The sequence below is a fragment of the Gadus morhua genome, chromosome 8 (genome assembly GCF_902167405.1).
Source record: "Gadus morhua chromosome 8, gadMor3.0, whole genome shotgun sequence".
Classification (NCBI taxonomy): domain Eukaryota; kingdom Metazoa; phylum Chordata; class Actinopteri; order Gadiformes; family Gadidae; genus Gadus; species Gadus morhua.
The window spans coordinates 10,514,383-10,527,368 of record NC_044055.1 but is presented as its reverse complement, the minus strand read 5'-3'; the positions used below and the strand labels follow the sequence as shown (position 1 = coordinate 10,527,368).

At 42.1% G+C, this 12,986-nt stretch overlaps 1 protein-coding gene across 2 annotated transcripts in view; it reads left to right on the top strand.

The window, feature by feature from the left end:
• The window catches only part of LOC115549404 (netrin-G1-like), a 53,296-nt gene that overhangs the window by 37,782 nt on the left and 2,528 nt on the right, over positions 1 to 12,986 (top strand). For both annotated transcript variants that reach the window (XM_030364552.1, XM_030364553.1), the window contains exons 4-6: positions 4,845 to 5,017; positions 9,105 to 9,131; positions 9,820 to 9,864. In XM_030364552.1, the coding sequence (XP_030220412.1) occupies positions 4,845 to 5,017; positions 9,105 to 9,131; positions 9,820 to 9,864 (245 nt within the window). The remainder of the gene's footprint in view (positions 1 to 4,844; positions 5,018 to 9,104; positions 9,132 to 9,819; positions 9,865 to 12,986) is intronic.

Here is a 12,986-nt window from a genome sequence, read left to right as displayed (position 1 = left end):
ACACACGTTACATACAAGTCATTTTCATAAGATGACAATCATCGAAGAAAATATGTGTTAAATATTGCTGTCTTCTGTCCTTCATCTAGAACTCACAGAAGACATCCATGTCTTCTTACCAGCATGAAGACATTGACACTGACACAGCCTCTGAGTCTCTGCTAGAGGATACTCCAGAGTTGCCAGAGCGACTCAGTGCCTGCCATGTTTGTCCCCACGCTCAGACTCATTGGGCATCAGACGGACATGTGAGGAAGCCTACCTCAACCTGAAAAGAAGCACCCACCATCACCAGTGTGAGAGACTCAAAGCCCCTATAACAACAGGCAAACCCAAGAATAGCACACTCACATAGCTGTCAGGATAACCAACCCATTATGTAGTGTATGTAAAGTTGACAATTTAAACAAAACCACCCTGATAAAGCCATTCAATACCATGACAACAACACCCAGATTCTGGAGGTTGTATGTGGGAGAGAGGAGGTAATTGCGAGGCGGTGATACGCCGAAGATGTCAACAAAACCCATCAAAAATGTAAAGGTTAGCTTGTGAAGTTTTGTGATACGGCCTGATTAACCACACCTTGGCGCATCTCCAGATGGGAAAGTGGTATGTGCCTGCTGACGGGAAGGGGTTGTGGAAATCAATGCCCGTATAATTACAAGGGAGGGCTTCAGCGTGTCATAGTCAGTGAGGATGTTTGCCTTGACCAATCATTCCAACACAACAGTACCACCAGTTCCACTCGCCATCTTTGTCTATAATGTCATTTACTAACCCTTTACCGAAAGCAAAGCATTGTTTTGTATCTTGTATTTGGCCAGAACTTCAACTTGATGTGCAAACCCTTCTTACACCTTTCTTTCATGCATTCAGTGCAGATGAATACACCTGACCAACCTTTCTCCATTTAAATAGTTATTCATTGTTGTATAAAGATGTTTATATGTTATTATTTCAACAGGCAGGGCATTAAAAACAAGACATTTTTAAAGCCACTTTGTTTGACACTTGGAAAGCTGCTAAACCAAAAAAGTGTAACATTCAATTTGATGGTTTAAAGACGTTCGTAATGTCATTGTTATTTTAAATTATTTGACTCCTGTATAATATCTGGAATGCATTTGAATAAGTAACTGACAATTGAACACAATAACATTGTGATGTAACAAGTGGTTATTGAGTATAAATAAAAGTACCAGACACTGTGAATAAAGTACTTTTTTATTTTTTTCTTCAATTTAAATCTAATTCAATCACAACAATGTATATACTAATTAAATGTATTTGAAGAGTCTAAATATTCTGATATTCATCGTACTACACACCTTATTCATACACGTAAATCTTTTTCTTTTCGGGGCACTACAGATTTACAGCACCACACACCGTCAACATGTCATCCAAGAGTCTAACTTCGGAAATTTGAATAATGCTAAATGTTTAATGCCCTTCATCTGCTTATAACTCTATGTGCATTCTCACATGAGCCATTTCTTTCTTAAGTGAAACTTGGTATAAGCAAGGGGGCACCATATACAGCAATCTCATGCCTGATCAAAAATCCCCTGTTTGCTAACATTTCATCTTAGACTGGGAACCAGACAAATCGGCATATGCATCTGGTTCCCTAACCCTTTCAGACAGATATCCAGTAGACCTGGCCCGGCACGGGCCAATCACTTCCAAAATGGGGCAGGCTTAACACGATGACTGACCAGAGAAGCACCCTATGGAAGCGCCATTGAGGCAATTTTCATAAACAACCAAGATGGCTGCCGCTGATGTGTTACATGTTTCATTGATCTGATTGGCCAGTGGCCTGTCCAATTGCATCCAGAGGCATTTGTTCTGTGCCAGTTGATAACACCACTTGGATAACAAAAGTGAACTTAGAGGTTCCATACTAAAATGCATTTGTGAATTAGTGGCGAAAATCCCTGATTCAATTGGTTTTTGCTTATCTTACACTCCCACCCCTGCCTAGGGACGGGAATGAAACTGTCCCTGCAGGCGTTATTCCCACCATCTCCGTAATTGCATTATACGTTTGTAATTGGAACAGGTTTGTGCTCTAGCAAGGTCAGCACCGATACTTTGCCAATAAAGGCAGCCATGATGTTTAGAATGTTTGATATTGTGCTGATCTCTGTTTCATAATGATATCTGTTTAATTAATGACACTTTCAGTTGGCGACTGCAGACTATCATTCATTTTTGTCATTAACGAAATGAAGGCGGACTGAAGTCGGTGAGAAATATGACGTGTGCAGCATCGATTCTTTATTATGGAGGTTAAGAAGGGTAGTTTCTTCCAATCTTTATTCTCAAAAGTTTGAAAAAGTATTATCTCAATTCCGCATACAATACACATTGTATGCGGAAAACCCAAAGTTGTTATATTGTCATTTGTGGAAGTCACAAACTGGTGTAGGGGACTTTATTCAATAATACGATCAATCACAACATTATGGCTCTTGTCACCCACTTAATTTTGGTTGTGACATATCCCTAAATTCCCTTCATCAAAAATACACCAATGACGCATTCTTGAAGCAATAAAATGTAATTCCACGACAGAATGTTTGATTAAAAATATATAATTGTGGCTGCTTTTCCTAAAGTAGGTCTAACATGTAATGACATTTCCAATGATTATGCAGTCTGTTGTTGCAGTCAGTGAAACTATAACTTTCATACCGTTCATCACAACGACAGCATTTCTCCTCATCGTGTGTCCAGAACCAAGCCAGATAGGTCAGTTGGACAGGCAACTTAAGTTCGGATTGCTACTCAATGTAATGAAAAGTGCAAAAATTTGCTAAATCATTTACTTACACTTTTTATTTTATGTCTTACTTTAACTAAATGGTCCTCCAAACCTTTTTTTTATGAGACAGAATATTTGCCCATTCACAGCATCTGTTGTTACAACTTTGGCAAGATTAAAAGATTACAAAAAGTAGAATCGTGTTTAATTTAAAACAAACACCCAGTTGCTTGAGAAGACTTTAGTGGACAGCCGCAAGCTGTATTTATTTCTGTCCTAATCGTCGTTAGCGTTTTTCAAATCCCCCATACCACAGCTCATTAACATGTTAATTTGGTACAGATAAACCTCATTCTCTACAGGCACTACAGTGTCCTTCAAACAATGTAGCTATCCATCAGTCTTTTATGTCACAAAGGCCAGGGAGTCAAATAGAGAAGAAGGGCTACGGACTGATCCCATCATTTCTCTCTTGCCTTGAGTTCCTGAGCGACGTGGGCAACAGATCCCTATCACTTAGGTCTAAAATGGGAGAAATCCTCCCTTCGGAAGGCGGTAGTACAAACAAACACAGGCACTGATATGAAACAACGATACATCTGACGCCGCTTGGGGAAGGCTAGGGTTTCGGATCGACTCCTATGTCTCAAATGTTTTCTAAATACACCAAGCTCTCCGTGATCCAGAGGTCACCCAGCGTAACCTTTTACCTCTCTCGGGGGCTGAATCACACACTGGGGGATTATATTTGAGTACAGACGGAATATGACGCTGCCTGAATCTCGGATTGCAAAAAACATGCAGAGGTATTCCACTGCATGTTTCCTGTATGGATGCAGAGGGGGGGGGGGGGGGGGTAAATGGTTTTGATTCGATAATATGTCTATGAACTTAAGCTTTTATTGAAAAATGTAGATTGTGTTTCAAGGTTCGGGATGATTGCAAGGCAATTTCAAAGTTTGGTTAATTTGGTTTGTTTCATGTATTTGACCGAAAACTTTGCATTGCTGTTTTGATCTTTGCAGCACAACGACATCATCATGATAGAAGTGGCATATTTCCTGTTTGTGTGTCTGGTCATTTAATGTGTTTTTCGAGCACATGCTGTAAACAGGACGATGTAGAAGGGCTGTGTTTTACTTCAAACAGCATGGCCTCCTCCAGAGCTTGTTACCGGATGAAAACAGCCCTCAGTAAAATGAGTGGGCTGAATTCTGCACTCTCTCCACACAATTTACCCGCTGTCCGTCGAGGGAGTTCAAGCCTTGATCCTTCACACAAGTGAACCTCAAACTATCTCCAAACAATTCCCTCTTCGCAGGCTGATGATATATTGGCATCCTTTTTTTTCCACCCTCTCTTTTTTTCTACTCCCAGAAAACGTTTGGGCTTTTTGCTTGGTAGGATATAGAAGAAGAAGAATGTCAGACATTTTTTATTTTCACTTACCTGTCTGGAGCATCTGTCAGGTCTGCCAGAGATCTCTTCTCCCTCCACCTAATAACTGACACAGCTGACCGCTGGGGGCTTGTGGCTGCAGGTTGGCCCTGCGTTTCACATCGCACTAACTCAGAAGCCTGCCTCCTGTTTCTCAAGAGAAGCTTGTCAGAGCTGGGGGTAAAGTCGGCGTCTGGCGTCTCCTTCTTTAAACCATTACCTCGTTACCGGCGCCTCGGTTTGTTCTTCAATTAGCTGCCATTACGCAGCGCCTTCCATTTAGCACTGAAAGTGGCTAATGGGAACCGATTTCCTCTGATGTCTCTCTCCACGCGGGAAGAGTCAGAATTTAGCCATTGTTTTTTTCCCTTTTTCCTTACTCTTCTCTTTTTTTTTGGAAATGGATGCATAATGAGGCTTTGCGGGGCCACCATCCAAATCTGATAACGCTCTAGGACTACAATTAAAATAAATGAATGAATAAATGAAAATAAAATCGAAAAGCCGTGGATACAAAACACAAAAAAAGCCACAACGAGAGCTTTTACCCATGCCAGACAGAAAGGAAAAAATATTCTATTATTAACACCTCCTGTGTCTTTCTCCCCCCTTCTCGCCTATCCATTCATCTTAGGTGCAAGTGCAACCTGCATGCCAACACCTGTGTGTACGACAAAGGGAGGCTGGGCTGTGAGTGTGAGCACAACACCACAGGACCCGACTGCAGCCGCTGTAAGAGACATTACCACGGCAGGGCCTGGAGCGTGGGCTCCTACCTGCCCATACCAAAAGGAACGGCCAATATATGTGAGTATTACTGTAAAGCCGTGTAATAATATCTGTTGTTGTTGTTGTCGTCTTTAATGGGCATCTTAGGATACACTTATTTTTTTCTGTTTAGATGGCAAACATGAAATTGTATATTTTGGTGATGACGTTACAAACATAGAATCAATATCTTGTTTGTTATTGCTGACGTTCTTCTGTCGCCGATCATTTGATATGCGTACACTCATTTTGATTACATGAGGTCATTTCGATTCAGGCAAGGTGTTGTCATCATCATCATCATCCTTTTATTATTAGACTCAAGGTCCATTTAAAAACATACAATACAAGAAATAGACAACACACACATAAATAAGAATAAAAACATAACGACCAATTATAAAAGGCACTTATACCAATGCCTCCAAAGGTATGACTGGTAGCGTACTGCGCTATAACTTGGGTTCGACAGCAGCATTATGACTTCATTCTTTGAGTTATTCAGGCGACAGATAAATCTGTACATAAGGTTCCTCAATAAAGCTTGTAAGGTGTTAACTCCTGCATTCACAAATAGCTCACTTGCACTACTCCACCTAGGTCTTTTAAGTAAGATCCTAAAACAATCGTAAGCAACCTGTAGTCTGTGCATACTTTATTTTTTGAAGTTATGAATGCCGTCTACTAAAATTGATATCCAATGAGGTTGGTATGACGAGTATTTATGCAAGGGTTAGGGCTTGTGACTTGCTACGCAGCATAGGAATAGTCGTTGCTAGTCAGTCAACCACGTCCACATTTAGAAGACATTTGTATTTCTTTTTTTATAGCGATTAGCCAATTCACCACACAAGCTACCTTCATCATGAAGCAGCTGGTAGGCAGCTTATCCGGGGAGAATCTTAATACGCCATCGCCCGTAAGAGCTCATTTGGGCTCTACTTTTCTTTCTTCCTCCTCTCCCTTTCGTCGTCTTCACGTGACCTCTGAGAGGCAGAAGGTGCTCTTTTGCATTATCCCTGCTCTTATCTTGGAGGGGAGTTGGGTCACATATATCAAATCTCAGGCCGGGGGTGGGGGGCTCATTGCCTCAATAAATCTAATCCAGCCACACAGTGAGGAGCTGGTTAGATGGCCAGCCCCGGCCAGATGGCAGAGCAGTTACCCTCTGGTCCCCAGCTCTGAGTCTGCCTGAGCCCTGATGCCACAGCTCTAGCAGTCTACTGGATTAGCTTGCGTTCATGTTTTTATGTACGTTTTGGGGGAGGGGAGTGTTGAGATTTGAATTGTTGATGTGTGCGCAGTGATGGATTCACCCAGAGTGTTGATTTAGTAGCCGTTGCTCCGCGTTTTTTTGTTTTTGTTTCAGAATGTCGTGCCTCAATGGCGGTATCGTGTTCTGTTTTATTTGCAGACAAAAGGCAGAATGTATGTTCTCATTAGAGCAGGATGCTGTGTGCAAGGGATACCTGCACTTGCAACGGTGCATGCTTGCTGTGTGCTCCATCACGTGTGCGATCGGTGTGTGTGTGTGTGTGTGTGGGGGGGGGGGGTTTGTTTGCAGTCACGCCTGTGAACTCTGAGGATATATTACTTGATTTCCCCATGCTCCTTTCTCTCTCTCGCCCTCTCTCTTCTCTCTCTCTCTCTCTCTCTCTCTCTCTCTCTCTCTCTCTCTCTCTCGCCCTCTCGCTCTCTCTCTCTCTCTTTCTCATTCTCCTTCGACCTCTCCCTCTCCTCACGTTATGAGCCACCTCGCAATGTTTGGTTGTCGCCGGATTGACAGGCCGTTATTAAAAAAGGAAAAAAAGGAAAATAATACAACACTACGGTCACATCTGCACCGAACTGATGAAACCTGGCCTAGCCGTATCAAGTGCAATATTAACGCCTGTCTGGCAAGAGCCTACAATACAATAATGTTGCATACGCCACTGCCGTTACGATATTGCTCCCTTGTCCTGAATTATCTCTGTTCTTCTGTAAGTAAAGTACAGCCCCCACTTTCCCCGTTCCGACAACATGCCGATTGCCGCCCGTACTGTGGGGCTCATGTTTCCCTGCGAGGATATTAAACATAAGGCCGTCTTATAGAGACAAATTCGCTGAACGGGCAGAATGTAATTACACTTTAATAGCATTCATCTGTCATCAAGTCCTCCCCCTTAATCATGGTAGTCATCTATCTCAAAAGTAGGGACATTATAGAGGGTGGCGATGGTGGGGGGGTGGGGGGGTGTTACATATTCACATCTCTCTGCACGTGCAGGCAAATATGCCTGTCACACGTGAGCCTTCACCTAATACGTTGAGGAGCCAAAGATGGAACCCTGCGTTGCCAGGGGGGGCGAGGTGGTCAGCTGGATGGCTGCATGGGAGCCCGGCCAATAGCCTGGCCCCTGAAGCGAGGGGTAGGGGGAGGAAGAAATCTCTTTAGACACCTGCAGAGCCGAAGAGAAATCACTGGCGGAATTATGTTGACAGGCCACTTTTGCTGGGAACGTCAGTCTGCCTTCTCCCTTGTGTTACAAAACGAGTTCACAGGTCGCCGGTAGAAGTTTAGGGAGGGCTGAGGGATTCATAGTTTGGTGCAAACTTGTCGCCTTTCACAGGGCAGTATTTCCGGCCCCTCCATTCCTCAAATGCATTGGTTTAGGAAATACAGGTTGACATCATCTGGAAAAATGTACCTCACAGGATGCTTTAAAGAAATGTTGCTGATGGTGAATTATTTATTTTTCTATCCAACCGCGGTGGCATGTAAGTGCCAACAGCTGTTTTTTTTTTGTTTGTTTTTTACTGTCCGAAACTGTTCAGTTGATTAGATGTTGGCGAACAGAGAGGAAATCGTAATTAACAAAATCACTGACCGACGGATGCCCAATTCAGTTGAGAAAACAATGCTGGTCCTGATGAAAAATGCCCTGATTAAAGGGCAAATCTTCCACCTACCAACACTACTAGACAGAAGGAGGACGGTCCAAATCAAGTAGAGTTTAATCAATTTTTTGTTACAATTTAGACAAAGGCTGCCCTCCAGAAATATACTCCAAGTCCAGAGGAAGATTTTGTTAAATTTAACCTTAAAAAACTTTTCAAAGTTTATTCATCATTCTAGCCTAAATATGCAGCAACTGAGTAAATTAATTAGTATTTGGTCCAACTAATGAGGAATGTATATACCCAGGTATACCAAAAATTCATATGGTATCACTTTCTCAGAACAATTTAGAATAGTCTTGTTAATTCCCAGTAATTCCCGCCTCTTCTTAATAGTATAATTACCTCATTAACACAATGGCCATAACAGCCCTATCAAACCCAATGCAATAAAAAATGTCCCATATTATCCTTGTATCTGATTGCGTTGGCAACCCTAGACGCACACTGATGCTCACATATTGATTATGCTTTGATTGTTCCCATCTTCGCTAGTTGTTCTGGATAAACGCGTCTGGTGAACGACAAGCTAAATGTAATGGTGTCTCCTTTTACCGCTTTTCTACCAAAAATAAATAGTTTAGGTCAAAGGATTATAGTACGATACTCCAATGGCCCAAAAATACTGGGTTAGTAACAATAAAGCCATATTGTCTACTATTCTGTGAAGGTTAATATTTGAGTCTGGATTTGCTAACCAGTTTTCTTGGATATGTGATACAATCCACTAATGGATCTGCTCACCCTATATCTGCATCTCTAGCAAAAAAATATTCTCACAACCAGATACCATGCGGTATTTCAAGCAGATTAAGTGAAATACTACAAGACACTGTTTAAACTGTGTTCCTAGGACGGACCCAAATCATCCAATAGGGAGAGGCTCTGGAGTGCGGGTGAAAGAAGCTGTTCTCCCAATGTTGATTACGAACTGGGATCGTCATGGTTTCAAACCTGTTATTATCATCAGCAAAGGGCGGGTGTTTGAGCACACAGTGATTAGAACCTCCACTGATCTGTAATTGCTGCTAATTGCTAAACAAGGCGGATACATATTGGCTAAATACTGTCTTGGCCCGGGAAAACCGTAAATGCCGCTGTGTGGTTAAAAAGGATAAATAAATGCAATCAAAAGAAAAAGTGAAGACATGCCTTGGTGATTTTTTTTCTGTGTGCTTTTTCGCAGGTATTCCCAGTGGTCACGGAGCTTCAGGTAAGTAGATCAAGCCTTTAGAACTTGGCATGCTGGCTAATCCACTTCTAATGAATTGTTTTCTCTTCCCGTGTGGGCACATATTCAGTTGATTGATGCTATTGATCGGAACAAGAGAAAAACTGTTTTGTGCCCTAAAGCCATGTCCCTCACAATTATATACTTTTAAATCTCTAAGGAGTATTCAACAAACACGATTTGAGAGTACAGTACATTATTTTGGTTGTTTTAAAACCAAATTATTCAAACCAAAAAATATATTCAATAAGTGGTGCTCGAAGTTGGTGGTTTTTATTACCATTATTCTATCAAATCAACATGTGGCTGCAATTATTTTCACTGCTAGACCAGTCAAATTAGTGTGGATTTTCCTGCATTCATTAGCATTGTTTTGCAATGTTAGTATGCTGTAAATTATATTACTCCTGAGCATGCAATGTCCTGTGCATAAAACCCATTCCATGAGAATCATTTTCCAGCCTCGAAACATAACATATTATGTTACCCAATCAGTAGACAGCCCTGATGGCGTTTACATGCATGAGGAGTCCATGGCATGCTGTGTGTGCATGCTGAGCCTATGCATGCTGATGCTGTCCATGCGTATGCATTAAAATCCATTCGCAGCGTACGCGTATACATATACCAAAACCCATTGTAATTTATGACCTCTCCTATTTTTACACAGATCGGGCAAATGCTTCATCCCTTGGTGTTGCAAATCGTAACCAAGGTAGGCTCTCACAGCTTCAGCATGACGATTCAAACCCCAAAGCGAGCACCCGATTGGCCCTGTTTTTAACGGCTAGATCCCAAACTGGACCCTAGCACGCACCCCCTAAATGTAAAATGTTTAAAAAAAGAAATGCACGCAAGAAAAAAAAACATTCCCCACCGTGGAACCTCACCCCCGTCACCACATCCACAGCTTGCCGTTTCTGTCTTTTGCCCATGCTCACTCTTTCTTTAATTACCCAGAACGCTCTGGAGTGCGATCCAGCTCTTTGGGCCACTAACACATGGAATAGTGAGAAAGGAGCTGCCTCCAGAGGGGGTTTATGTAGATTGATCTTTGGCTATCTCCTGCTAATCCCCCAGCCCAGATTGTGTGTGTAGTGTGGGTGCTCAGACGCATCAGCTTTGTTGCTCTCTATAAATTAAAAGTGGGCTTTAAGGATTTTGTGCGATCAATGAGAACATGTAAGGTAGCGTTGGCTGGTTTTCTTCCATTTCCTTCTCAGCTCTAATGATTGGTATTTGATTCACTGGTGTAAACCCATCCAGTGCATGATTCCAACAGAGTTAGAATAAAGGTAACATATTCCTGAGACTTGTACCGGTGTGTAGAGATGCCGCTGACTGTTTCAAAGAGGCCCAGTGCTGCTTTTCTGCTGAACACATTTTGTCCGTAAAGCTCTAGGCATGTTGGGAACAAGGTCACTCATCGTGTCGGCCTTTATTCATTGCAGTACCAACTGCAGCGTTTATTCCAATCGAATCTCGTGGAAGTTCATTTAAAACCATACCTCAATGACATTTTTCTAACTTTCAAATAACGTGGCATGCATTCGTAAATCTCCAACCATAATGAGTGCAATGCCGTATTCTCATGTTTTGATCTCCAGCAGACTAGCACTCTGTGTTGTTTTGGCTATGTTCCTGTGAGCAAGCAACACCGTTGAAAACGCAGGTTTTCTTTGTGGTTCAAATTACCATTGGTGGTTTCTATTTCTGCATCAAACACCTTGAGAAGGCATCGCTTGAAGATTACAGGATGAAGTTAGATGTTGTCTGGGCTATGTGGTTCTTACCAGTTGCCATGACACCGTGATACCATGCTTTGGCAGGTAGGATCAGAGCAAGACTGCTTGCCTGGACTCAAAATCTGATTATTAAAAGATGATGTGGACTGAACAGAGACCTTGAGGCACAGCCGTATACATAATAGTTCTGCAGTGTATTGGTGAAGTTAGGGAGAGTTCAAATAAATCTCATGAAAACCTTTTATTATACTATACAACAAATGCAAATATATATAATAATACAATCACGAATTCTTCATAATGCAGGATTTATTTTACTTCAAACCGGTGCCCAAGTTCGTGGGTATTTGCTCTTCTGGATAGAGAGAAAACAGCACTATATTGTTAGAAGCTGAATACAGATTATGTATTACTGGAGGGAATTTCTCACCTCTTGCTGCAGTATGCCAGGACAAGGTGAAGCCAGTCCGAGGCTCCTGCGCTCTGCAGCTGTCCACTGGTAATAGCATGACAAGCTCCTCATCTTGGCTAATAGCTAACAGGCCGCAAGCTAATATGATAACCGGAGACATGGTCAAACTTGGATTTCATCTCACCCTGACATCACGGAGAGAGATATCGATCTTCGGTAATTGGAGCTACGCTATCCACTTTCACAGCTTATAATTAGAAAATTCTTAAATGTGCCCCCCCGTATTGACAAGCTCTTTGTCTTGCCTAAAACATTCTTAATCTCATTGCCCCGGACCGGCAAGGAAGAAGAAAATGAAGAACCTGAACCAACATTTTTACTCATTCAAGTAATATCGCAAAGGAGTTGTTATTTCATTCTCAGTGGCCAGAGGGCTTTATATATAAATTTGTTGGTGGCCTTCCACAGACACACACACACACACACACACACACACACACACACACACACACACACACACACACACACACACACACACACAACCACACACACACACACACACACACACACACACACACACACACACACACACACACACACACACACACAATAAGCTCAGGCTTCTACCGCAGAGTAGAGTGACAGCTGTTATGGTGCCTGGATTATTGATTTGAGACTTTCCTCCTGTATCATACTGTGAGGTGCCATATCTGACAAATCACAGTTGTACAGTATCTGAGCACATTCATCGTTCACTGTGGGAGATGAACAGATTAGAAACGCTGCCTGGACTTGTTAAGGTCATGTCGGTGATTTCCTCTCTTGAAAACCACAATGAAATGAAACGTGTGCTTCATCCAGCGCTGCTATTGGATACAGGTGCAGTTGAGGGCAGTCTGTGACAGATGGACATACGACGAAATTGTCAGTTTGGTACAATATAGGGTGTGGTAGGAAAAAATTAAATAATAATATGAAGAAATAATATAAAAATAATGATAATAATGTATCCGTTTTTTATAGCGTATTTCTAAATACTCAAAGACAATTTACAAAAAAAGGATATACATACAGAATACATACAGACAGTACAGATATTCAATCAAAAGGAAAATAAAAAACACCACAACAATAGACAACACATTAAGAGACACATTATATACAATATAATACATAAAATATAATAGAAATGTATATATATTCAGCAAAAATGAAACAAATGTTATAATCCAAGTTACATTAAACAACAAGGTGCTCACAACGTAGCAGTGGTTTTAGCGGTTCCTTCGTGCTGCCAGGGCGGCCCCCTTGTCACAACAGCTTCTGCAGCTACTGGGTGTCGCACGCCGCCGACAGAGGTGTGAGGTGCACATATGTCTCCGCAAGGGCTGCGTCAGGCAGCCCGTTGAACTCGCAAGCCAGCGCTCAACGCTTGTTATGCCTGACCCGCGAGGCCTTGTCGTGGGGCGGAAGGCGATGGTGCAACGAACATTGTGTCAAAGGAAATGTGTTGGGAGAAAAAAGGGGAGAAATACAAATCGTTGCCTCTGTGACTGTGGGTGTGCGCGAGTGTCATGCTTTATGCATGTGTGTTTGTTTGTCTGGTGGTTGCATGTTTGCATTTATATCATGCATGATGAGGCATGTTGATACGCTATTCCACTGCATGTTTTACACATC